This window comes from Malurus melanocephalus, unplaced genomic scaffold, assembly GCF_030028575.1.
Source record: "Malurus melanocephalus ecotype Western Australia unplaced genomic scaffold, MMel_1.1 scaffold_55, whole genome shotgun sequence".
Classification (NCBI taxonomy): domain Eukaryota; kingdom Metazoa; phylum Chordata; class Aves; order Passeriformes; family Maluridae; genus Malurus; species Malurus melanocephalus.
The window spans coordinates 95,822-123,570 of record NW_026623287.1 but is presented as its reverse complement, the minus strand read 5'-3'; the positions used below and the strand labels follow the sequence as shown (position 1 = coordinate 123,570).

Here is a 27,749-nt window from a genome sequence, read left to right as displayed (position 1 = left end):
AAAGGGCAGGACGGGCCAGGGAGGGAAAGGCAGAGGTCTGGCACAAGCAACCAGTGCACCAGCTCCAGTGTTGTCAACAGTTGTGTCAGCAAATTCACGGGACCCAAATGTCAAACTGCATGTTCAGAGTGAAGGCAAGGGGACACAAAAAGCAGCAACAATCCATCTACCGAGGAAAATTACAGCGATCGCTGAAGGCAGGTTGGGCAATTCCAGCATCTAGAGGATGATAAAGTACTACAAAGAGAAGATTAAAAATTAATCCCCAATTAGCTGCTTCTGAAAACTGTTGAAATCGCTGCCTGCATCGTTTGCTAATGGGCCTGTCAGCAAGTTCTGAGGCTGCAGGGGTCACAGCAGCAACAGAACATGCTGCTTTTTTCTCAGGTGAGAGACCTATTTTGCCCATTAAGATCTTTAATTTGGGTGTACTCAGAAAGCTCTTGCAAGCAACAATGGGCAGCAGATTCCACCTGCAGCCTCCTTCAGCCAGCAGCTCAGGCAAGAGAGAAAAATTATCCTTGTAATTTTAATATACCAGATATATCCCAAAGGCAGGGGTGGCTGCACACTTGTACCTCTCCCACAGGACACACGGTGCCTGCAACACTGATCAATGGGCACTAAGGAAACAGCAATGTCCCAGACCCCCTCTCTGCTACAGCCAGCTTTCAAATGCTTCAGAAAAAACATCTGAAAAACACGTTGTGAATTTCCTCAACAAAGCACTGGGTCCCTGCCAACAGCTGGAGAGGCCAGGAGGTCTTCAAGCAACACAACATCCCATCCAAAATGCTCCTTGCCAAGCAACAACTGCCTAGTTACCAGGCTGCCTGAACATCCACTTGCCTTTCCAGGTTTGATCTCCTTTTGGTTTCTGCAGTTATCTGCTGTCATAAATGTGTTTTTGTTGATCTGCATCTGATTTGCTGTTGGAACATGTATTCTGCCTCCACCAGAAGAGGGGATAGGACAGGTGCATTTGCTCCCTCTTACTTTCCTCTCTTCCCTCATCAGGAGTCTTCACAATCCTCTCACATGAGAGAAATAACATCCCTGCTCTGAGTAGGGTCACCCAAAGCAGGTTGCCCAGCTGGAGCATGTCCAGCTGGGTTTTGAGTTAGAACTAGAGACTTGATCACCTCCCTGGGCAACCTGTGCCAATGTTTAACGAGCCCCATAATAAAGAAAAAGCATTTTAAGGACTATTTCCTGCATTTCAATTGACTGCTCTCACCCGTCACTGGGCACCACTCCATCTTCTCCACTCCCCCATTAGGGATTAAAACGCATTGGGAAGAACCCCCGAGCCTTCTTCTTCTCCAGACTGAACAAGCCCAGCTCCTGCACCCTCTCCCCCTCAGGACAGAGGCTTCAACCCCTTTATTATCTTTGTTGCCCTTCACTGGACCTGCTCCTGCACATCCATGATTCCCTTTTATTGGGAAAACCAGCACTGAACACAGCTGAGCAGAAGATAATAACCTGATCATATTTGAACCATTTGTTTTTGTTTTTTTTTATTTTGCTAATCCCTACAACAGCAGCTTCTGGTATAGACTCCCTACCAAACCAGGAAACTCCCTTCCCATTGCACACCTCAGCCATATTTTTCACACCTTGACATTTCATGTGAACACAGTTCCAATTCCTACAATGATTGAGAAACAGGGACACTTTCAAAAACTTTATCGTATCTTTATATTTTCCTCAAAATAAAAAGCCATTTGTATTCTTGAAAGAAAATAACAGGTGCCATTGCTTTTCTGAATTAACTATATAAAGATAAATAGAGTAAAACATACAGTTCTGGGATTTAGAAAGCTAAAAGGGTTTTGCAGGACTGATTTATAAAAAGGAATATCCCCAAAATGAATAAACCGCTTCAGGATGGACTACTCAGACACCTCTCAGTGGTTTCAGATAGTCCATTTCTCTGTACGAGCTTCTACACTTTTGACCAGGCCTTCTCCCAAAATCTCGAAATCCTCCAGAATTGCCTCCACATTGGGAACACAGACCAGCTCATTGTTCAGAGTTGTCACCTTCCTTCCCTTCATGCTGGAGACCTGCAAGACACAAAAAATATGGAGCACCTACTCAGAGCTGCACTGCAGCCACTGCCAGCCCCAGTTAGAAGTAAATTCCTCTCCTGCCTTGTTACATCCAAACCCTGCATCACCACTGCAATTCCCTAAGTTTCACTTCTCAACACCATCAGTGCTCATTATTAGAGCTAACAAAGTGCAAGAGTGACCCTTCCAGCCTCTTTTAGGGCTTACCCTGGAGCCACAGTCCAAAAACTGCAAGGAAGTGAGGATGAAAAGTAATGGCCAGGGGCACGGTGGAGTGGCAAGTGAGCAGACACCTGGCAAAGCCTGTGTAAGCAGGGCACAAGGGGTATGCAAAAGGGATTACAGCACAAGGCTGAGTAAGAGCTGCTTCTGCTCCGCTCTTCAGTGGGTGCCAAGACTTCAGGTGGGAAGACATCCTTGGCTCCAACAGTGGCAAAAACAAAACCCTCTCATTTAATCCAGCCAGACTCAGCTCCAACGCAAGCATCTCCTCCTCTGTTTCACCACTGTGATTAATTGGGTTTCACAACGACAGCCAGGCAGAGTGGCCAATGCCCTCTGGCCGTGAAGAGAGGGGAGATAAATCACCCAGAGACTGACAGCAGAAGAGCCTGGGCTGCCAGCTCCGAGCCATGAGTAACCGGTTTCTTTGCGTCGTTCCTTCATAGAAAGCAGCATGAATCACTCCAGAGTGCCTCACACCTGGCTTAACCACCCTCTAGGGTTTGCCAACCCACACAGTGCAGCTRGAAAAGAGCTCCGTGCATCGACGGGACATGGGTACTCTGGACTTGCCATCCTGGCTTCTTGGGGTTGGTTATTTCTGGGTAAGATCCCAAAGCCACAAGAAATAGCATAATCTATTTCCCTTCTCAGATCTGCTGATGACTGAAGGCACTATGGCCACAGCCCTGTCTTGGTTTCACCCTTTCTAAGAAGCAGCAGAATGATGATCTCCATTTCTCCAAGGGCTTTGAGGCTGGATGAGAGCTGGACAAAGCAACTACCATGCAGGGAAAGAGAAAAAAAAAAAAAGCCCTTCAAGCTTTCAGGGTACAAAGGTAACAGGAATCTTAAAGGAGAGACAAAACTCACCTTAAAAGGCTGAGGCTGAAAGCTCACAGGTTTCCACAAAACTGCAATCACTTCCCCACCGTGCTTGTCATAGAAGAACAAAGCGAGATCATCRAAGGCATCCTGGGCAGAAAACAAACACAGGTTAAAGACAGTGACCCCTCAGTGACAACCCAGAGTGTCCCTCACTGGGGTCTCCTCCATCAGCTGACTTGGCACTAACAAGCTGAGCTGCTGCAGTGTCCAGCCACCATGTCCAAGATTTCACAGTGCATGAGACACAGACAGGCCCTACACAGCAGGCAGTCCTGCCACAGTACATTCCATGGCACCAAAGACAAAYCCCAAACCAGAGGCCAGCATCTCAAACTCTGCAATCTGTACAACCAAGGTATCAAAGTGCCTTCTTCCCTCGGAACAAACCCCACATGAGGTGTGAGCRCAGTGTCCAAAAAGGAAACAGAGGAGCAGAAATTTTAAGTAACACAATGCTCTGTGGGGTTCTAAGAGACAGAAAGCTCAAAGGAGGCACAGAAAGARTGTGTCCTCCTCAACCCCTGTGTTTCAGCAGCGGCCTCAGTGGGCATCGCCTTTGGTGGTGCTGCACTGTGGAGATCAAGGAGAGATGTTGCACAAAGGGATGACTAAAGCCCAACGGTCTGGCTTCCCCCAAACCCACACAAGCTGAATTCCCAGGGCTGCAAGGAAGCAGGAGGTGAGCATCACAGCAGAAGGAAACAATGCTGTGTGCAACAAACTTCCTGAACCCAAAACTCTGGCCCTACAGCTCATCACCCAACATGCTGACACCAAGAGATGTGCACCCCAAAAGAAGCTGACCAAGACAGCCAAACAGCTGCTGCCTGATACTTATTTATCTTGGTGGAGATTAACATCAGGCAACAAGACATGTTTACCAGACTGAGCAAACAGTTCCCAGCATCAGTACAGCACAAGTTTCTGCACAAAGTTTCATCAGCCTTGGAACAAATTATTGCACAGAACACAAACCTTCTGCCCCCTTTTCAGCCTTCTCTTCCAACCCTTTAGTTTCCCTCTTTTACAAAGAGACCTCTCTGCTGGCATCATCGTATTATGAGGTCTTCATGAGGATGTGCATTAAAAAAAAAAAATCAGCATCAAAGGCAAGCTTGGATGGGATCTCATATGGACATACCAGGATTGCAGTAAGAAAACAGAAAAGGTAGACTGGGTTGGTGTTATCAGTGGTCCCAACAGGTGAGGTGGCATTTCAAGAATACAGACCTGATAAGCAAGGAGGGGTGGTGCTGTCTGCAATCTTCRGAGACACATTTGAGTTTGGACTGTTGCTGCCCTCACAAAGGGCAACAAAATTAGGTTATCAAGATGGGAAGATCCCAAAAACTGCCAACTCATCTCACTCCATGGGCTCGCACAGGGGCAAGCCTGGTCAAGGCATTATTTCACCAAACTGGCTAGAAAAACCACTGTCTAAAAATACATTSAGAAAGAGGCAATCCACCCTGGCATTTCTATGCTGAGAGCAACGGGTTATGCTCAGAGCCCAGTCAACAGGGGAGACTCCTCCTTTAGCCAAAGGGCAAATAGCAGAAGGGAGGGAAAGCTCAAGGAAGGGCAATAAAGCTCAGGGCACGCTGACCGCCAACGTGCAGCTTTCTGAACCAAAGGGGAGCAGARCATGTGAGAACCTGAAAAAGCCCAGCTCCTCAGCAGGGCGAGGTCTTCAGTGCCACGCGATGCTCCTTATGAGAACAGTATTTTTCACAGATRCATCTCGCTGGACAGAAGCCAGAAGCATTTGCAGTAAAGAAACCCTCCCAGGCTCAGCTAATTTCCCAATAAAACCACTGTTTGGCCTGATATCCAGCACCCTTTTTTTTCCAGACAGCAGGGAGCAGATGGCAGATGTTAAAAGGATGGCATCCAATTCAAAATCCCAGTATTTTTCCTGCTCCCAGCATCACCCATGTGACAGTGTTCAAGCTGGCCTACTATGCTGTGGAGATGCCCATCCATTTCCTAGGAAATTTAAAGGGAATTCTTGAGAAATTAAAAAGGAATTATTGAGAAATTAATCTTGCAGCATTAAAAGGGTCTGGTGTATTAGTCACTGCACTTCTGTTTGTTCAGAGGCTTGGGGAGTAAAAGCAAACAATTCACCCTCCTTTTCACGTCCYATGTTCTCTGCCCAGTGTCACTGGACCTGTCTGAGCCTGCAAACACCTTCTTCCAGGAAAAGTTTCAGAGAAAAGGGAAAAAAGGCACAGAGTGTGTTTATTCTCTTCTCAAGGGGCTCTATCTTTGGTTGCAATTCAGCTCTTAAGGCCCTGGGAAATTCCTGCCTTCAGCAAAACCTACAGCTGGTTCCCATCTCACAGAGACCTACAGGCTCAGAGTTTCAATTTGGAGAAGCTTCATTGTCCAGGGAAGGTGTAAATGACACCTAGAAAAGGATTAGAACAAGCTCTGTGAAGAACCATGTGGGTTACAGGAATGAAAAGGGTGRAGAAATGCAGTGAGTAAAACAATACTCTGATCTAAAATGGGATTACCAGATCAAGCAGCTCCATTTGAAGCATGGATTTTGCAATGTAATTTAGTTAAGTATCTATTTGTTGCTAAATATCTACATTGTTAAGTATCAAGATTGCAGCTTGTTAAGTAGCTACATTGTTGTTTAGGGATAGGGTTTTTTTTCATCTCACCTTTTATCCACCCTTTTTTTTAACGCTCCTACCAAGAGATTAAGCTCATTGCATCACRGTTGCTGGAAGACCCTTTTAGGGAGAACTCCCCATAGAAAAATGTGTCCTACAGTAGCTTTTTCTGGTTTAACAGCAGCTCAGAAGGCAAATGTATCAATAAACATTTGCACAGCGTTCAGAGCATTTCAAGTGCTCTTAGCAAAGAATCCACCAGTGTAAAACCCTATTAAAGCTCTTACTTCCAAAAAACAGCTACATTTGTGGTTAACATTTTGAGGTCTCCATCATCCTACAGTGAGTTGTCCTGATGGTCTCAATCATGAGACACAGACAGAGCTTCCCCCATGACCCAACAGAGCAAGCAAGGAGCAAGCATTGCCCAAGCAACCCCAGGCTGGGGCTACTTCTATGTATTTCTTTTAAAAGAGAAAGAAAACCTGGGTGTGATGTTTGGGATTCCGTTCACAAAATGTATTTCAAACTATCCAAACCTTTCTAGCCCTGAGTGCCATGTGCACATCCTTGTCCTGGGCATTTGGGRCAGCAGCAAAGTGTGGTAAGGAAAGAACTCGTGTCCCTCTCCTGCATCAGCAAACGTGCCAATCCACCAACCCATTGAGACAAGTCTTCTGTAACTTCCTACAGGACAAATCCTACAGGGCCTCTGGGAAGGCATCACCATGACAGAAGAAATGCAGCCACAAGGCCCCTGTCAGCTCAGCCCAGGAGCACAGGGTGGTGCCTCTCTGAGCCTCAGTGCATCCACCCCCAGCCCTGGGCATTATGCTGAGGGTGTCATGGCTGTTCTGCAGCTCTCAGAGCAGGTGATTTCCTACCACCTCTGCCATCCCAAGGACACAGATTCAGACAGGTTTCCTACATGCTATGAGAGCCCACAGAGGTTTTTTCCGTTTATCCCTGTGTACCTGGTGGGGAGGAGGCAGCCCTGTCAGTCAAAACAGGAAGGGGGCAGACTGACCTGGAAAGATTTCACCAATTCCATCTATATCACATAATCACTGCTTATATACATTCAGAGACTAAGAATTTTTACTATCATTAATTCCTTCTTAACATGCAGTAGCAAGATACACATTCTTAAACCAAGGGAGGAAGAAAGTAAAGGGCTCCAAGTCTTCCTGACAGGTCTTGCCTCAAGGTGCAAGAAATGCAAAACATTGCTTTAGAGGGAARTATGTTTACAGTAAAGAAGGAAACATTTTCCTGCTCATTCACACAGAAAATATCTCACAAGACGGGCAGCTCCTCTGCCACAAGCTCTTCCTCAGGCATGTGCAGCTCAAGAAAGCTAAATCTCAGTGATCGACAGCTCATCCCATCAGTGATTTGTTAAGACCGAAGACCCAGTAAGAAAAGGGAAGTCTCTTAACAGCCATGACAGACAGGCAGATGGACATGGCAGTGTCACCCAATTTACCCCCACCATGAGTGAACAACTCTGGGAGGTGARCAGAGCCTCTGGGTGCTGTGAGCTCCGGAATGCAGGCAGACAGGCATGGCCACAAGCCCTGTGCTCCCCAGATGGTCTCTTGAGTCCAGAGAACAGCCAAGMCATTCTGGAGCAAAAGCTGCACTGACTAAGCCTTCTCACGTCACACCCCAGCAAACATTGTGGGCTTCTGCAGCTCCACAGCCACCACAACACAGACCAGCAGTCACGGTGGAGACCCAACGGGAGCCTCACCTGAGACATTGAAATGTATCTTTGCTGGAGAATCTCCACCAAGAATCCCCTGGTTTTGCTTAACAAGGTGCTATGGACTGTAAGTGGCAGGGAGGCTGTTGATGGGCTGAAGCTCCAGGGAAGCCCTCTCTGTGGGATGTCTGGCACCTGCTTTCCCTCAAAAGCATCTGTTTGCAAAGCCTTCTGATCTGAACAGACTCACAGAACAAGCATTTTCTATCAGATCTGTCCTGGAATTGAAGAAATTGCTGCCTGAATCCCACAGCCAGCCTTTCATCTCTACCCAGAGCCTCCCAGGCACCAGAGCAACTCCATCAGGCCAGTTCCTGCAGCACATCTCCTTGAAGCAGGAAAATCAAAGCAGTCAGGACTCAACACCTCTTCTTTCATTTTCTGCTCTGATTAAGCACCCTGAAGAAGGCACACAGCAACCCTTCAGCTCCTGAGCACCTCTGCCTTGCTAACCCCTTTGACTTTAGAACAACAGGGGCAAASAGGCTGTCAGGAAAAGAGTGGATCTCCTAATTAGTGATCCAAACACTGAGAAGAAGCTACTCCCTGCCCCTCTCAACTCAAAACACCAAGGCATTTGAATTCCTTTTGCATGTGGAAATCRTAGTAAAGGGCAGATGTTTCTTTTSTGCCAACAGAAGAACAGAAAATCCCACAGCATCTGTGTGGCAGATGTCTCCCTTTGTCGCTACAAACCCACCATGGCTGCACTGTCAGGCATGGCTACAGCCCTGTTGCTTAATTCTGTGGTTTGTGCTGTTAAGAGAGCAAACTACTCTGAATCAAAGCCAGTCACTTCTGCATACAAAATGCCTTCTCATCCAAGATTTCTCTTAAGGATTCACTGCYGTCCCCATGCTCCTTTCTGGCACCAACTTCTTGCTGGGTTTGGATCACCCCCAGGGTTCCCAACCCACAGGACAAGGAGGAGCTGAACACTGCTTAMAGCAACAAGTGACAGGGAAGGAAAAATAAAGAGGTGCTGTAGAAGCTGCCAAGCAAAGCCAAAGTCAATGAAAAGCTCTAGCTTTCAAGCACCAACATTAGTACACTGAGACATGAAGCCAGATTTCTGATGGACGGAGCTGCATTTACTRACAGCTCAGCACCACCACCTTGCAGTGGTCTTATAGTGAAAAATCAGCTTTTAAGGCCTTCCATCCTGACTGGATGCAGCCCAGTTCTCTGAGATCACATGCAGAATCACCTCTGTGATTTTTCCAGGAGAAACACCTGTTTATTTAGAGAAGCAGATATTCATCAGCCCCTTCAGGTCTGCCTGCTACTGATCTGGATGCTATGAATGACGACTGAACTGATACTGCAAGACACCTCCTAGGGATCAAACCATATCTAAGAACCTTCAAGACAAAGAAAAGCCTCCCAGACAGGGATGCAGAGGCAGATTTCAGCCTCTCTGCTTTCAGCTCCTTCTTCAGCTCCTGATCTGTTCCTTCTTAAATATTCTCAGGTCAAAGAACAAGGGTTCACCAAGAGAATCAACACTACTTCTAACAAGGCAACGTGACCTTTGCTTGTCTCCAAGTTTCTTCAATTGGATGTTAGCAGTGTTGATTTAGGAGTAGCTGTAATTTGCAACCTGATCAAACCCTATTCCAAATCTTTTCCTGTATTAGAAAAACAGATAGTAAAAAGCAGTAAAAATTCAGGCAATTTGGATGTCATTACTGACTGGACCAAGTAAATTGTAATTCCCTRATGATAAATGAAAGCTGCTTTCCAGGAAAATCTCTATCTTTCACTTTCAGACCCATTTACTGACATCAGCTTGTCAAGACGTATAAAAATGTCCTATAAATCCTGATGAGTTTCCTGACTGACTGCCTCTAATCTACAGACCTGCTGYAAGCAGCCTCCCCAAAGAGCCAGCTCTCCCAATCAGCTCATCCAGCATCCTCCAGTTCCTCTTCAAGCAAGCAGTCATCTTCATCTGGTTTCCACAAGGGTTGCTTAGCCCTGATCCCTTCAGAGACAGAGGGGCTCTGCCCCCATCTCCAGCACCTTGGCAGCTTCTAAAGGCTCTGTTCACCTCTAGAACCAACTTTCAGCAGTGGGAGAAGTATTTCAGGCTTAAAAAAAACTCCATTTCCTACTCACATCTATGCCTCTTGGCTAAGGTTTCATGGCAGCAGATGAAATATTTACCATTTAAAAACAAGAGGCTGGTCTTAATAAAACTCCTCAGACCCAGAGACCAGGAAGGAAAGAGGAAACAGTTCCAAAACTGTGTCCTGCTCCCTTTTAGAACACTTGTGAAGGATGCTTCTCCCCTTTCTTGCCCCAAGAAACCCCCTCCAGTCTCTCTACAACATTTCTGTAAATCTCCAGGTCCACCTTCCTTCTCCAAGGGAGGAGTGCACTGGGCACCTCCTCTCCCAAATGTCCTTGCAGCTAAAGCACTGCTTTTTGCAGGGAAATTGTGTGACAACTTCAACGTCTTCCTCAGTTTCACGAGGCCATTCAYGCATCCCTGTCTCCCATTTCCTCACCATCCAARAYTGTCCCAAYGTGCTGTGGGTGACAGAACTGAYCTGGMAGCTCYACTGAAGCCACAGCAGATTCCCATRGGCACAGGTTATCGTGCACTGTGGCTGACATGCAGCTTGAGGGGTCACAGGGCTATGTCAGGTTGAGGAGACCTTCAAAGAAACCCTTGCAAGTTTTCTTTGCCCATCTTCTGGGCTATCTGCTTAAGGTGAAAGGGGAGCTTGGACTGAAAAGGCCTAGACTGTTCTAGCCTGAACTGGAGTTTCAGCTCAGACACCACTATGTCAAGGATGGYCAAACATTGGGACAGGGAGGTAGGAAATCCCCATCCCTGGAGACAGATAATATTCAGCAGGACTGGGCTCTGTGTGCCTGCTCTAAWGTGAAAGCTGGCTCTGCCCTGAGTCGGGAACAAGGCCAGAGACCCCCACAGCCCCCTTCCTGCCACAGCCAGACTAGATTCCCACGCTGACTGTTCTGACACTGCTCACAGCACTGCTGTCAGTAAGGAATGAAAGCATTTCAAAGTCAAGACAGGCTTTGACAAGAGGGCATCACAGTGCCACTGCACACCCAACACTAACACTTAACCCTGCTATCACATCTGAAGCTGGGAAGGGCCAAAGTGGCAGGCCCTGTACATCTGCAAAACACTGGCTSTCAGGACCCAGTGACCATCATGAGTGGGTCATTCAGGACCTTACAAACCTCCCCAGCTTGCCAAGCCTTTGGCTTGGCCTCATGGTGAAAAAGAACATGGTCGATGACTCTGGATACTGATGCTCTCTGCATTCCCACATAACCAACTTCCTCTGTTGTTATGCATGCAGTCAGACACAGAGTAATCACCCTGTGACCAATACTGATCCCGTTTGGCTCATACAATCACTGGCCTACCAGCAGAATTCCTACTGGGACCATGCCATGGATATCTGTCCATCCCCCCAGAAAGCACATGTGGTTACAGCCCATTACGCACACCAATTGGTGCAAGAAGCCATGAAAAGTGAGTTAACTGACTGGAGACAAATGGCTTWAAGATACTTTGGTGCTGAATACAATGTTCTTCAGCAAAAGCTGCTGGTGGTTTGTATCCAAGCTCACTCTCACATCTCATCAGCACCCCCAATTCCATGGAGGAGGTGGTGTATTCACCAAGATTTCTGCTGAAGAAACAATGCCCATCCCATGCCAGTATCCGAAGATGTCACCAACCACRTCCTGCAGTGGCAGGCAATCCAAATGCCAGAAGGCAGCTTTCCYTTAGGCACTCCTCTAGCTCCCCAACTGGCTGTGCTCACCCTCAGCTCCCGGAGGTACAGCTGCACAGGGTCATAATCCACCACAGGAAAGAGGATATTCCCAGCAGAGCTGTTCTTCACCACGCCGCGGGAAACCGATTTCACCGGCCGGTCCACGCTYTCCAGGTGCCGAGGAATGTGGTTTGGATTCAGGTGGATCAGGACGTCGTAGAAGTCCAAAGGAGGGCGGAAGACCATCTGCAGGGAGAAACAAACGGTGCCACAGGACACAAGAGAGCAGGAARGGTAAGAGAGGTTTCCCAAGTCCTTGTTTGTGGTTTATCCCCTTCTCCTCAGACAGCAGTAAAGCAAAGACGATTTTTGTGAGATAAATGCTATAAATTTGCCACACACCCCAGGATGCCTACCTCAGTAATTGCTAGTGGGGTGGGAAGCTGAGAGATGGACAAAGAGGAGAGTTGAGACAGGTAACTGCASTGCATGTGGCAGAGTCTCAGGATGAAGAGGGGAATCAAGAAGCCAACAGGAGCTGAACAACACCCAGGGGACTTGGGGAGCTGTGCAATAACAGGATGGTCCTATCTGTCCAACACCATTTCCCCAGAGGGTAACAGCATCTTCCATCAAGCAGACAGAGGGGGAGAGCAAAACCCCATTAATGGAGGGGAGCAATCCCAGACACGTAAATATTTGGACAGGCAGGATCTAGCTGAGGATACAGCCGTATTAAAGTAGAAAAAACTCCAAACTGTGTGTACATTTTCGTGGAAAAAATGATGCAGAGACATAAGCAGACATGGGACACTGCTCAACTTGGCACTGGTAGAAAACCCACTGCCTGGAGCTGGTTTACAGCTAGGCTGGGGAGAACACACATGAAGAACATCAGTGACCAGCATTGAGCCAGTCCGAGCTCTAGCCCACACGAAGCCTATGGCTTTCTGTGTGCACCCTGGGAGCAAAGAAACAGCTTACAAACCCATGCCTGCATCTCCATGAGAGCAGGAACATCCCCATGGGACCCAAATGCAAAGACAAAAAAAATCCCTCAGACACAYGTGCAGGAGACAGCTCCAGACTCAACTGGAAAGGCTTTTTCCTCCTCCCTGCCTCAAGCTCGGCTTATAAATACATTACCAGCCCCARAAACAGCATYCCATGTTTATCCCTAAGGATTATCRTGGGCCTGGGAAGACACTGGCATGGACCAGAGGGATTTTGTGGCAATGAGAGAAGTTCCCAGAGCAATGGCCAAGAGGAAGAGACACAGAAGGTGGCCAAGGAAGCTGAGGCTGCTGTGGCCAGGTGACAGTTTGCTGTAGAAGCTAACCACCCTGAGTTCACAATGCCCCTCTTGAATTTCAGCCTTGGGCTGACACTATGACTGCAGCACATCAGACACATTCTTCACAGTTCTGTAACACATACTGCCACTGCCTCAAGCACATCTCACCCCTGCAGTACTTCCAGTRCAAAATGCAGCAGAACTGGATGCACTGTCAGTGGGTCCTTTTTATATTGTGTAGGCAGAAAAAAATTCCACTGGACATGCTGTCGTCTGGTTTTGGTTTTGTTTTGGAGGCTTTTTTCTCCCTAATACGAATCTGCCACATCTAACCACTGCTTGGCTTATTTAGTCCTTCAAGCTTGTATCTCTCAGTTCACTATTTGGTACAYCAACAAATCACCCTTCAAAACACGTGTCTCCCTTCAAAGGGCAAATAAGTATGTCTGCATTTCTCAGGTCCATTGCAGTAATGGATGTTTTAGTTAAATTAAAAAATAAAGTCACTGAGAAACTGAAGAGGGTTAAACTACATAGGGCTTTACTCCTCCACTCAAAACAAAAGAACATCTTCCTGAAATGCCTGGTAACTGTCCTGACAAAACCTCCAACATCCTAAGCTTGGTTAGACCTGAGCACACAAGCCAGATTTGCACAAATCCTAAATCCAAAATTGAGTCTCCCAGAGGAACCACCTGATCCAGTTGTGGACATATAACCATCTTGACACAGGAACATCGTGGGTTTGCTACCTTCCTGTCCCAGGAAAACCAGAGAACACAGAATAAACTTGTCCTAGTCACCCCAAATTACTCTGCAGAGCTGGCTGCTCCATCATCCCATCCTTGCTGCYCTGCATCCCATGGCAACCACCTGGCCACAGCCTGGAACCTCCTAACAAATCCCAGTGATCACCACCAAAGTCCAGACTGCTTGGCCAGAGCCTGAAAAACCTTGTGCTGGTGCCYGAGGGAGTTACCTTCACATCCTGTTCACTCAGAGGGTCCATGAGCTGCTCCTCCAGGGCACGGAGAGACTCCRAGGCGAGCACGACAAGGCGCTGCAGGATCTGGGGAGGGAAGGAAGCCAGAGGGTGAAATTTGGCAATCCCAGATGCAACAGGGACCCAGCTCCCTCATGGGGGTGTCAGAGCCGGCTCCAGCACTGTCTCAAGCCAACAATCACCAGAGACAAGGGGACAAAGGGTTCAGTTCACCTGTGCTGAGGGTCGCTCCTGGGTCCACAAGGAGCTCCACTGGTCTTTGGGGGTGGCCAGGAACATGACAGGGAGGCGAGAGCGAGCTGCTACAAACTTGTTCTTGATTTCTGTGCAGTCAGAGTCTGCAGAGGGAAAGCAGACAGGTGAGATGCTCTGCCCCATTCACAGCCCTCCAACCTCCTCACCCCCACCACAGCCAGGAAAGGGCAGCACAACAGGATTTATCCTCTCCCACCGTCCATGTGCAACCAGAGCTCCTTCACCTTGGGCTTGCTTCTCACTCTCTTTAGATAGACTTTTTCTCTAAACCCAATCAGGTGGGCTCAGGCATGGCAGATACTGGGACTGACACAAGCTAGAAACTCACATTATAAGCTAGTGACAGTTTGTATTATCCAAAGAGTGTACTGTCTTTTGTCTTTTATTTCCCCTCAAATGGGGAAAAAAGAGCTCTTCAGCTCATTAAAACAAGCTGGAGGGCGCTTTGGAAAATACCAGCTTTCAAAACAMCATTGTCTCCCAAACACCTTTACCTTTTTTTATAAATTAGCTTTAAAAGCTGGGTGTAACTATYTCCCCCACCCCATGACTTTGCAGAGCCAAGACAATCCCATCTTGTGGCTCCAGCATCCAAAAGACAATCAACAGACAAAACACTAGAGGGCAGGAACAGAGKGCTTCAAAAACACCACATCCAACACCACCCACACTTGTCAAAGATTTCAACAAGACCAGAAGCAGAAGCGTATCATCACTGAGATCCACCACTTCAGAAGCAGACAGAGGAAAAAGAAAAAAAAACACGGCACAACCAAATCCATCCTGTAGGCAAGTTAAACGTGTCAGAACACGAGCAAGGGAGTGGGAAATCTCCTTCCCCCAGCAGAAGCTACGATGCCTCCCTGAATCCAAGATATCTGGAGCCAGGCACTGACAAAGGAGGGCTCAAGACCCTCATGYTGCAGCTCTCCTACCTGCTGCCTGCTCACCTGTGAGGCCAGTGTTTAGGTTGACAATCAGAGGGTTGTTTTTCCAGTCAAAGGTTGCCAGCAAGTTGAGGAAMCGCAGGAACCCCACCTGTGGAGAGCTGCAGGCAGGACAAAACAGTTCAACACCAGCATTTGCTCTCTTGACAGCAAGAAGGGCTGCACTTGGGGGTGACTTAATGAATACCCAACCCTCATGCAGCCMAAGAAGAAGGATCTGTGGTGGTAARGGGAAGTAGGGATGTCTAGAATAAGTTTGAGACACTTCTCCAAATGCCCAGGGAAAGTCTTTCCCWATTGTTCCTCATTCTTCAGGAGCAAGAAACCAGCAGAATGTAAAACACTGCCCCTCAGCTGCACTATCTCCTACAGCTTTCCCACCCAGACTCCTGGGTCTGGAGTAAGGACGAGGTGGAGAGAGGGCTGCTTCCATCTCTGGTGCTGGTCTGAACACCAGCCAAGTTCCCACTGACCCTCTTCCCCTGTAACACAACATGTGCACAAAGCCAGATAGCTGGGAAGATGGGGCTCCTGTTATTTTAGGAGACAGGAAAACATTCTAGGCATTAAACTGTCACTCCTGCAACTTTGGGAAAGGAAACTGYACCCCAAGTGCAAGGCAGAGTAACCTTTTGACTCCACACAGAACAAAAACATTTCCTTTAACTTCATTTCACTTCCTCTGGGACCCACAACATCTGCCTCCAGGGGCCAGCATGCAATTAGCTCTGTGGAGTTATTTACCAAAACACTGCTCCATTCAGGACCTCTCATCCTTCCCTTGCAAGTCTTCTCCAGGAGGAAGGGAGGCTGGAGCTGCCAGCASCCCCGTGACATCCTTCCTGGGGAACCCAGGAGCCCCAGCATGCTGGTGGCCACAGCACATGCTTCTCCCAGCCATCTCCCCCAGAACAAGGGGCCTCACCAGTCCTCCTGAAGGCACAAGACACCCTGCAGTTGTGTCACTAGTACCCAGAGGCCACAAGGACACTTGCTCCCAGACCTACCTGCTTCTYCCCGTTCCCTGCAGCACACAGGGTAGGGAAAGCCACAGCTCTGCAGTGYTGTCTCTATCTCTGCCAGCTTTCAACAGGACGTGGACAGTGTTTTAGCAGCACAGAGGCCTCATGCTCCCTGCTGTGAAYCCTCCCAGCACCTCCTGCTTGAGCAGCACTGTACCCCTCCACCATCCCAGGTAAGAAAAAAGGCACTAGATCCCCATCAGGCCAGCCTGGGCTCCTCATTCTCACCTGGGTGGTGTGAATGGGGCTGGGTGGAGAAAGAGAAATGCCACAAGAAGGTCCACACACTCCTCAGAGATGCTGTCACTCAGGAGCTGGGCRCTGATCCAGCGCTTGGCCAGCCGGGAAGTGCTGCCGAAGACAGGGTGCTGCTGCTGGAGCCTGTGAGAAGGGAGACACCACTGCTCAGCCCACACATCCCACGACTCACAGCAGCCTCTTGGCATTGGCAAAGAAAGGAGAGAGGGGCAAGAATCTGCAAGGAACATGCAAGCAGCATCAGAAACACTGGGACTTKCAGCAGGTGCTGAGATTTTGGGAGGAAGAAGAGAAAATGCTGCTTCATGCTCCTCTCCARCCATGCTGCTCTTTGGTACTTGTCTCCCCACCCCAGCAACCTCAGGGTGGCAACTGGTGCCACCCACACCCACATCCACCCCTTAAACCTTCCCAAGAGCCACTCCTGAGGTTGGCTGTGCTACTTCCCACAGCAATCTCCTCTACCTACCAATCACCCTTCAGCATCCAAGGGCACTCCATGCTTGCTTCCAGCCACATGCCAAGTTCTGACCCCCAGGCACCTTCTGCCTCACTCACCCATGCAGTGAGCTGGTTAGATATGGCAGATGCAATGTCTCCAGCTCCAGCTGCCGAGATTCCTCTGTTTCCTGGTACTTCAGCATCCCTTCTGGGGTGACCACTTCCTTCAAGATCAGGGGCTCCCGGTGGTAGGCCACTTGGAGACGGAAAACGTAGCCATCCTGAGATGGGAGCACAAGGCWGAGTCAGGCTCGGTGGTGATATAAACAGCACGTGTGTTATCCTGCCCCTCAGGGATACCACAGCAGCATCCTGACATCAGTGCAGTTTCAACACACTCTCCTAGGCCCACCATCCAAATACTGGTTTTGTCCAGTGAGACCACTGCCACAGCACCGCCCCCCCTCAGCAAGATCAGGCCTGGAGAAGTCCCCAGTACTGAGGACCCCAGTACCTTGTACACATCAGTGTGGGTGGCTGCAGGTCTGCAAACCAGATGGTGCTGCTGCCGGAGGAGCTCAGCCAGCTGGAGGTGGAAAGCGGCCTTGATGCGCTTGATGGCTTCTTTGTCCTGTGGCCACTGGCCACTGCCTTCCATGTGGCAGATGACTGGGGGAGAAGGGAGAGCAAGAGGCCAGTGAGTCCCACACAGAAATAAGGGTTGGTTAGGGTGTCTGGAACTACAGGTTACAGCAGGAGGGCAGGAGGAGCCAGCGTTCTGCTCCTGCCTGTAGCACACCAACACAGCAATAACAGAGCCAGCACCACTGCTTGCCCCCACTTCCCTGCACCACATCATCCCCCACTCACAGCTCTCCCACTTACTCTTCAAAGGGGTTACGTAGGCCGGGCACGGCTTCTCCTCCGAAGGAAACAACAAGTGCTTGCTTCTCTTATAGAAGGAATAAATCGGCTTCATAGGAATGGGAGGAAAGACCTGAAAGAGAACAGTCACCCAGACACTGAGAACAGGGAGCAGAAACCCCGTGGCAATGTGTATCCCCTCACTCAAACCTCCCACACCAGCAAAGCCCGCCAGTACAGAGGGTTTGGCCAGCTTSTGCACAGCCAGCCCAAAGGATGGRACAGCAAAGAAGRGGCACCACATTGCCCCAAGGGCTCTCAGGAGCCACAAAACCTGCCAGTGACTCATTCTCTCGGTCCTCCCTCACGCCGGGACACACACCAGCTCCCTGCAGACCCCCATGCATGGCCATGCCCCAGAACACTCACATCTGTGTAGCGGAGGGCTGGATGGACACCCTGCACAGCCGTCACAGTCAGTGGCAGCTCCTTCAGGCTCCAAAGCTTGCGGCTCAGGTCATCRTAGGAGCAGACGACACCAACCATGGCCTCCTCGCCTGTCCCTGATGCCTGTGGACAGAGAGAGCCTCTTCATGCACCTCTCCTGATCTTGTACTCACCTCACCTCCCACATGGGCTGGCATCACAGCTGAGCTCTGAGGAGCCAGCACTGCCACCCCAGAGAACASCTTATGGCAAGAGCACTCAGCAAAATGGGGGGGTAAGAGAGAGAGAAAAGACAAGGGCAAGGCTGTCTGTGACCCCCCCAGCAGCCACAGGCATCCTAGAGGCTGCATTTTCAGTGGCAAATAAAATTTTATCTTTTGTAAGACACTATGGCAGCACCCAGAGCTGTACTGCCAGAATCACCGTAGCAAAGCAAAGCCAAGAATGATCTTGGAATAAAGAGATTACACACTGGCACGGTGAGAGTCCTGCCACTGTCTCCCCACCAGTCGCCACGATGCCAACAAAGGCAGCAGTTAACAGAAAACTCCACTGACTACATCCTTAGGTAAGACAGAGCTATGGAGCATGGCAAAACCAAAGACAGAAAATATCCAGAGCATCACAGGAGCCCTGTGGAGGACAGATGAGAAGCACTAAAAGGAGAATCAGTGCTGCAATTGCTGCTTCCATCACCCCAARTAACAGCAGAGGAGACGGAACAGGGAGGACACTGGTAACACCAAACCACTCAGCTCAGAGGCAGCTGAGAGTCACAAAGAGCTGACCCGCCTGAAATTTTCCGACCCTGGGCTCGACGGTGGAGCAGCAGCACCCTCTTCAGGGTGTGCCACGAATAACAAACCCTGTCCGGTCTGCGGCTGCACCCTTCCTCTGCCTTCATCCTCCTCGTCCTCGCACTGCTGGCTCCCGAGCCGCCTGCACGCAGACAGTGGAGGAGCAGACACCCCTGCACCCACCTTCCTACACAACAGCATCTTTGTCCTTGTAGGAAAGATAAGGAAAATTCCTGCTCTTGAGCACTGGGAACAATGGGACTCCTGAATACCCCTCAGGCTCCAGGAATGTGCATCCCCTGCCAGACAGGGGTTTATCAGCCCTGCTAACCCAACACCAGCTCCAAGGGACACAGCACATAGATGTTCCTGCCTCACCACACAACAGGCTGTGAAAATCAGCATCTCATCACAAATAYGGCACCCAGCTCTGCCCAGACCACAGCTGGCCCTGGCACAGGAGATTCCTTCCATCAAATATGCGCTCCTTTGATCTTAAAAAGGGGAAARGAAACAATTTACTCGTCCATTGAASAACCAGGTAAAGAGCTGGTTGTACAAAAAGACCAACAAAGTGTGCCAAAGTGCTCATGGCTCATCTCCAGGCTTTAATTTCACAAGCTGGAAAGCAAAAGTTGGGAGAGGAGACATTTCCCAGCCTYCAAGGTGCATCTTATCAGCCTGAAAGTGGAGTTTCTCTGTTCCAGATGAGCATTCGGCTGGAGAATGATCTAGCACTTTGCAGYATGCCAGGAAAGATCCTTTTTCTGGGTTTCCTAGGTGAATCTATGGGATGGCAGCACAGAATTGCCTGGCCCATGTCCTGAAGGATGCAGTACCCAAAAAGCGCAGCCAGAGGAGCACTGTGGGACAGTGGTATATCCTCAGACAYGTGGACAGAGAGTGCACAAGCAGASAGAAGAGGACAGATGTTGGGATGATAGCAGGGGAAAATGAAGTGTGGGGGATGCTAAAGCAAGACAATTTCAGCAGTTAASTCTTAGCTGCCATTAAAGAGTTGGCAGATCCAAGGAAAGCACCAACTGCCCAAGAGCAGGAATTTTCCTTATCTTTTCAACATTTTCTTGGGAACCACACAGCTGTCTCAGGACCACTAAAATGATCTCCCTACAGCCCTCTACTCACTGCTCTTCCTGGACAAAGTCCCAGCCCCATCAGGGGAACAATCATACCTCTTTCCCAGTTGTGATCACAGACTCCAGCAGGGCTCCTGTGTAGCAGATGGAGGACTCAGGAATGTCGGCATGGCTATATGGGAAAAGACAACAGAGCATTAGAGCTACGACGTGCCAGCCTGCTCATCCTGACATTGCCTGCTGCACTCACCACCAAAGGGCCGCCCAAGGAGGAGAAATTCCTCAATAATGRACAGTTGTGGTGAAAAGACCAATCTGTGCATTCCTCCCTTGCCCAAGTAATCCACCCAAAATGCACCAGTAACTTGTGCAGCATCACAGGATGCAAAGCCAAAGCAACCAATCTGCAACCTTTTCACAGGACAAAGAGGTGCAGACAACCCCATCCATTCTGTGCAAGAGTACCTCACTTTTGGCAGATGGTATAACCTGCTACAAAGAGGCTTTCCAATGCCATGGGGAAGACCCCATCTTGTAAGCCACTACAAGATCTGAGGATTTCATGAAAACATCCTACAAGGTCCAGTTTCTTTCCCAGTTCTGACAACGAGTGTCTCAGCATCCCATCTGTATCTAAAGGCAGGACTGTGCAGCTTCTTTGCCCTTAGCACTATCTTCAGCAGAGGCCACAGCACCATGTGCTTGCCCTCCCCACCCAGCTCACAACATCAGGACAACTGAAATGACYTCCAGACCTGACAAATCCAAAACCATCCACAAAACACACAAATCATGAAGCTGACAATGGGGTCACCAGGGACAGGACGCAAGGCAGGGGAGCAGCAGCCACACACAGATGATGSTCAGTACAACTTACAGCTTCAGCAAGTGCCTGATGATCTGCTCAGGAATGAGGCGCTTCTGGCAGACAGTGCTGGCCTCCCACACCACGGCCTCACAGATGCTGCCATCCTGGAACCGACGCAGCTCTGACTTCTCTCCCCAGAAGGTCCGGAACTCCAGGGCCTGTGGGAAACAGTGACMAAGCCAGGCCAGGGACACAGGTCACTTCTGGGCCAGACAAAATACTCCCAGAATCACCAGCCAGCCTCACTGCTGTCTGCAACCACAGAACAGCACCAGCTCTGCTCTTAAATCAACATGAGCAGGGCTCTACTCACCTCGGGGTGATCAGCCTGCGGACCCTTCTCCAGTGTGCTGGCAGCAAACTCAGGGACAAACAGGAGCCCAAATGTCAGGGATCCRACATCCTTATGTTTTGGGGGCTCAGCATCAATTGGCCACTGTGGGAAAACGGAGAACACAAAGCACAAGGAGAGATGAGGATTCTGGAATAGCAGCTGCTGGGACATTGAGAAGTTAGAGCCTCCTGCTGTGTTCTCCCAGGTGCCAAGACAAGCACAGACAGGGAAAACCTCATTTAATAGGTCTCCCCAATAAAAGTAAAATTTTAAAAAAAAAAGTTTTCTTCACCCTTTCCCATTACTGGGCTAGGACTCATGCCCAGATCAAGCTAYMCAGCTSCATCCCACACCCCAGTGCAGKKTCTCAGGTTCTGTAKTCCCAACAAAGGRGACAAGMCTGTTTCCTTYCCCAGASAGCAAGGATGCCCTYCCTGTGCTCTGTAGTGCTACAAGAGACACTTGAGACCCCAYGAGCTGCAAAGGATGCAGCAGSACTGCCAAGCTGCATTACCTCAGGGATCTGGGGCAAGGAGTGAGCCACGAGTTGTGCTCTTCCAGACAGACCACGTGCAAGGAGTGAGACAACGAAAGGCAGGGCTGCGGCCACGTAGTTCCCACCCCGATCCATCAGCTCATTCAGCAGCTGCATCTTCTTGCAGGTACCCTGAAGCTTGGAAACATGCTTCAGGCTACAGAGAAGAAGAGAAACTGGTCAGCTACCTTGGCCACCAAATCTTTTCTGAGAGAGGGATATGTTAGAGGATGGATAAAGCAGAAAGCTGAGAGTTCTGGGCTGAGGATGGGGCTACAATAATGCCCTCTGGCATCTCAGGCGATGCTGATTCTTGTGACAGTCACTGTTTCCAAGGTTTAAACATTGCTCCCCTCCTCAGAGAGGCTATCTAGACAGCAAAAGCAGAAGAGCCAAGTGCAAGGAGGCACCAGTGTCTATCTCAGAGCTTAGCAGGGCCACCTCCCACCAGTGAGTTCAAATCCACCCCACTCCAAAGCCAGAAGCAGCTCACTCCTCTTCCAGCAGGCTCACTCAGCATCACCCCATCAGCACAGCGAGACTCACTGGAAGATGTGGTCAAAGGTTCTGAGCATGGGCTTYGGGGTCATGAGCAGCACTTGAAAGCCATCCACCATCCGGTCATCCAAAATCTCCATAGAGCGCTTGGCTTCAAATTGGACCTAAGCAAGGAGGGAAGGCAGCGCAAGAGCATGAACGGGAAGGGAGAAGGAAAGCAAATCCCTCCAGCAGTGGTCACCAGTGCTCTCCATCAAAAAGGCCAGCCCAATTCCACAGTCAGCAGCACTGCCTGATCCCAGTCTCTGTCCTTAGCATGAAGTCACCAACAGCTCTTGCAGCTGTGCAGACAGCCCCTTTTTGATATCCCGGACATCTGGGTGGGCTTTTTTTCTCCTTCAGAACAGCTACACCTACTGAACAAACTGCTTGGCTTCACCCAAAGGTGCATAAAAATGGGAAACAACTTTCCCACATCACTCAAGCAAACAGGTAATGAAAGCATTACAGCCAAGACTCCAAATTCACTTCCAAACTTCAGAGCTGGAAATTTTAAAAGCTTAAAAAGCAACACTAAATGCTCTCCCCTGGTCCTGCATCCTCCTTGAAGACATCAGASAACTCTCTGCCTATCYGAGCTCACTCCTAAGACAGCACCTYAAGGAGCCACCACAACSTGCTTGGTACCTGGTGGTATTTGCTGGCAGTCATATCAGCGCAGAGGTTCACCAGTCCAGAGGGATCCACAAASACCACTTCAAATGCCTGGTGGAAATCATCCAGGACAGGCTGGAAAAGCAAACACGGTCCTTAGCTCTGCAGCGCCAACAGACACCAACACACCCCAACGTCAGTGTCATCTCTGCAACAGGAGCAGTGGCAGTACAGCCAGACACAGGCATGAGTCCCTCCAGAGGGCTGCTTACCAGGGAAGGATCCGCATCCTTGGCTAGACTGATCCCTGTCACACTCAGGTCAGTGGTGGCTGTGGGCAGATAGGAAGGAACAGGTCACACACCACCCTCGCTGRTGACAGTGGCACAGTACTATGTCAATACCATCAAGGTCCCACAACATCAACAGTGGTAACACCTTGTGGTAACACCTACCCACCCATCTGCAAGCTGCATTATCCAGGCCTGCTCTCCTGACTCATCCCCTCCTGTCCATCCCACCCACAGGGGCTTGGCATGAGAGAAATAAAAGCCACGATGGCCTCTCTGCCTCTTCCCCCTCTGTGTTGAGGCTTTGTGCAGAGGTATCAGAGGTCTCTCCCTGTCCAGACAGCGCCCAGGAAACTCACCCAGGAATTGCAGAGTGCTCCTCAACACCTGGTACCCACTCATCATCTTGACGATCTTGCGTTTCATCAGCAGGTAGGCAACAAGCATGGAGACCAAGAAGCCGCTGAAGCCCCCCAACCCCTGTAAAAGCAGAGGTACCACAAACTCATTCAAACCCACAAGTTAGGATGAGGCCTCCATGAAACTGAACACAGCYCAAAGCAGAGCCACAAGCCACCACCCAACCCACCAGGACCAAACCACCACCATTCCACCCTAGGAAAGAGAGCAGGCCAAAGGTAGGTTAGCCAGGCAACCACAGCATACACTGGCATAGGACATACCTTGCTGAGCTGCCGCTGGTTCAGCCAAACTTTGAGGAGGGCCAGGCCATCCTTCATGCCTGGGAAGTCCGTGGCTGCRTTAGACAAGCAATGCAGGTGGGAGAGCATCACTGTGTCACACAGGATGGAGTTGTTATAGTGCGGGGTCGGGGGCTCAGTGGCTCCTGTGTGGGGAGATGACAGCATGTTGGACCTAATTACCAACCTYCTGCCCACAGAAAAGGGCTGCTGTGAAGCCACCTGCAGACACTGAAKGCAGTCACTGCATGAAACAACCAGGCTCGTGCTTCCCCAGCCCAAGACCCTACCTTCTTTGAGCGTGCTCTGCTCCATGAACCAGGCAGTCCGGACATTGTTCTTGCTGGGATAGAAGCGGCTGGGTTTGAAGAGACCCGARTCTGGACAAGCATGGATTCGCACAGTGACCATCTTCTCATCCTTGCCTGTAAGCACCCGAAGGAAGATATGCAGGAGGAAGAGATGTCAGAGATAAAACTGGAAAAACACAGAGCATACCCAGCATGGGCAAAGSAAAATGCTCCCTCATAGCAAAGTTCTGTAGTAGTGGAGTCGTCTCAGAGCARACTGACCACATCCCAGAGCCAATGATAACCTTAAGGCCACACTGCTCATGTCCCAATCCTTGCTCAACTCTGATCAGCCTGGTACCACAGCACTCTCCTGCCTGCCCAGGCCTTGCCATGCCACGTCTGTTCCACATTCCAACCCACGATCTCCTGGGAGCTGGGGGAACAAGCAGCACTCAACAGCCCATGCACCCCACATCATATCATCACGRAAGAGCCAGACTGCACACAGGTTCATGGGGAAGGCAGTAGGATGGTGGGGCACAGGACTGGGGAGAGCAGGGAAGCACYACAGGATGTGCCAGCCAGTGAGGCCAAGGCTGGGGAGCCCAGCCAAGCTGCAGAGGAGGATTGGGAGCGGGAGAGGCTGTGAGGACTAGATCGTGGGTGAAGGGATAAACAACTGAGAAACACCCAAAATATATCACCAATCATGACAGCAGCTCCAAATGGATCCCTCTCCAAAGAGCCATTAAATGGAATGAGACCACCACCTTCCACTCAATACCAGAACCCAGTCACATCCCACAGCACAGCAAGGCTCAAGTGTCACCTTGAGGCCTCAGGAGCAGGATGGGCTTCAGATGGTTGCTGTTCATGTAGGCAAACTTCACACTGCCAAAAAGCTTCTCCTTGGACAAGTGCTGGGCTATGTGGGACAGGTACAGAGCTCTCTTCCGGTGGTAGCGTTGGTTCAGGTTATCTTTATCCTGGAAGATTTTCTGGGAAGAGAGGGAATGGGCAATGCCACCTCAGCCACCAGCCAAGCTCAGTTCAACCCAAGGCACCCCATCAACCACAGCTCTCCCTGGCCCCACAGGCAGCCCTATCTGAGCCACATGGCYACAGACCCAAGGAGCTCCAAGTCAGTCAGGAACTTCTGCTGGCTCACCAGCAGGCTCCAGGTCTGCAGGAGACAAGAGCAGAGTCATGCCGCCAAGGGTGTGCTTGGACTTCAGCTTCTCTCAGAAGCAAGTCTGAGGTGGCATGGCCAGACTCACCCGTGGCATGGTCACTGCAACATCCACATTGATCTCCGGCTTAACACAGGTGCCCAGCAGATAACTGCCCACCACCTTCAGCTCAGCTGGGGGCACGAAGTGGAACCTTCCCTTCACGCTGAATGGCACTTGCAGGAACGGGACTTTCACATCTTTGGAAAGCCAGGCCTGGTCGGTGAGCTGGGCGCAGACAGGACACACAGAATGCTCTAAGCCTCAACAACAGCAGATGTGCAGGGACCMGACCCTGCTCCCCACACAGCTGCACCCAGAGCTTAAAGACAATGTCCCCCTTCCAAGAAAATGCAAAGGATTCTTTTTTCAGCCCCAAAGGGAGACAGTCCACGAGGCATCTCTGCTTGCACAGCAACAGCAGAGTCTGCTCCATACAGGACAGGGGTCTTGCCACCTCTTCCATAACCCTAAAACATACCTCAGTTTCTGGGGTCTCTGGGATGGTGCTAAGCAGGCTGTTAATTTCATGGAGGAAGGCATCAATCTTCTTCTTTTTTGTCTCCTTCAATGTCACTTCCTTCAAAAGCTCTTCAATCTGTAGTGGAAAAAGGGACCTTCAAAGGCAGCTGCAACACAGGTAGTGCTCCTTTCACCTTGTCCTCCAGCACCAACCATGAGAACAATACAAAGGGCAGCTGGTGAGCTGGGGAACATACCAAGAACTCTCCACAAACCCTGCCTGCAGCTGGAAGTTCAATCAGTTCCTGCCATTTTCTGTGAGTGCTAGATTTCAATCATCTCCATCCAAACCAAGGTCCAGGAAAAAACTCTGATGTAATTCACACAAGCACAGCTCTCASGAAGGCTGTTTGTATGACAGAGAATTAGCTGCAGAAAATAACCAGGCAGGCTTCCACCACTAACCAGGCCCTAGAGATACTGCCACTGACACCAGCGAGTAGCCAGGAGATCAAAGCTATTCCTCATAAAAATCACCAATGTTAGAACCACCTGAGGGGCAGAATSCCATCCAGGGGAACCTGGACAAGCTTGAGGAGTGAGCCCTTGGGAATCTCATAAGGGCTAACAAGATCAAGGGCAAGGTGTTGCACCTGGGTTAGGGGATGAACAGATCGAGAGCAGCCCTGCCCTGAAGGACTCGGGGGTGCTGGGGGTGAGAGGCTGGACATGCCCCGGCCATGGCACTCACAGCCCAGAGAGCCAAACGTGTCCTGGGCTGCACCCAGAGCACCGTRGGCAGCAGGGGAGGGAGGGGATTCTGCCCCTCTGCTGAGACCGACCTGGAGCATCCAGCCCTGGGGACCCTGCACAGGAGGGACAGGGACCTGCTGGAGCCAGTCCAGAGGAGRGACACCACAATGAACAGAGGGATGGAGAATCCAATGAGGAAAGGGTGAAAGCATTGGGACTGTTCAGCTTGCAAAAAAGAAGGCTCTGGGGAGACTTATTGTGGCCTTCCAGTACCTAAAATGGCTACAAAAGGGCTGGAGAGGGACTTTCATGAGAGCATATAGTGAYAAAAAAGCAATGCCTTTAAATTGAAAGATAGTAGGTTTAGATTAAAAATTAGGACAAAATTCTTCCCTCTGAGGGTGGTGAGAACCCAGAACAAGTTGCCCAAAGAAGCTACAAATGCCCCATTCCTCGAAGCTTTCAAGGCCAGACTGGTTAGGGCTCTGAGAAACCTTGTCTAGTGGAAAGTGTCCCTGGGCAAGGTTAAAACTAGATGATCTCAAGGCCCCTTCACCCCAAGATGTTCTATTACTTTACGATCTAATTACTCACCAGCTGATCTTCACCTAAGAGAGACCACTTGCTAACCCAGGACATTAAAAAACATCTRTCCTGAAGATGGTTAAATACAACAGCCCGGTACAGTTGACCACATTACCTCCTCACCCAGTAAGCAATAAACCATCACAGCAAAGGATGCAATGGTCACCTCTCCAGGGTACTGCAGTTTTGTGCTGGGGGAGTTCAGTTGTAAGGGTGTAAGAGAAACACAGAGCCTGGCACGGGGTGCTAACAGGAGTTACAATGGAAATTCTGCGAAGTCTGTGTAGTCTGCCTTCTCCGGGTCTGCGTGTGCCCAGCTGCGGCAGAGGAGCGGCCGCTGCCCAGATGAGGAAGGCTCAGGGGCCTGCTCCCAACCCGGCTCCTGGGAAGCTCCGAGTGCAGATCCCCCCGCTCTCCCCCACGGCTGACCTGCAGGCGCAGCAGGCTGGAGTGGAACAGATCCTCCGTCTCCTTCAGCTGGTTCAGCTCCTCGCTGGTCGGCGGCTTRTAGAGCTCGGCGCGGCTCAGCTTGGCCGGCTGCGGGGCTGAGGCTGTGGAGGCAGCCCTCTTCCCGCGCCGCGCCGCGCCCCCGGCGGGGAGCTCCGGGCCCTGCTCCGCCTCCTCCGCCGCCTCCGGAGAACCCTGTGGGGAGAACACAGCACAGCATGGCTCGGCTCTGCTCGGTTCGGTTCGGTTCRGTTCRGCTCTGCYCGCAGCCCGGCCCCGCCGCCCCTCACCGCCATGGCCGCCGCTCACGTGCGCCCCCGTCACCACGTGCGGCGCCGCG

At 50.2% G+C, this 27,749-nt stretch overlaps 1 protein-coding gene across 1 annotated transcript; it reads right to left on the bottom strand.

Moving 5' to 3' along the window:
- Positions 1-1,513: 1,513 nt before the first annotated feature.
- On the bottom strand, positions 1,514-27,749 carry NOL6 (nucleolar protein 6). Its single transcript, XM_057365591.1, has 26 exons — positions 27,700-27,749; positions 27,392-27,604; positions 25,644-25,760; positions 25,211-25,390; positions 24,763-24,931; positions 23,931-24,065; positions 23,623-23,786; positions 23,299-23,419; positions 22,922-22,980; positions 22,683-22,784; positions 22,044-22,159; positions 21,477-21,654; positions 20,942-21,064; positions 20,638-20,786; positions 19,857-19,932; positions 17,849-17,989; positions 17,441-17,552; positions 17,070-17,224; positions 16,673-16,836; positions 16,085-16,237; positions 14,838-14,935; positions 13,846-13,970; positions 13,609-13,698; positions 11,384-11,581; positions 3,171-3,272; positions 1,514-2,069 (listed from the first exon to the last, which is right to left on the bottom strand). Exons 1-26 carry the CDS (start codon positions 27,703-27,705, stop codon positions 1,920-1,922), a joined length of 3,396 nt encoding a protein of 1,131 aa, XP_057221574.1. The 5' UTR covers positions 27,706-27,749; the 3' UTR covers positions 1,514-1,919.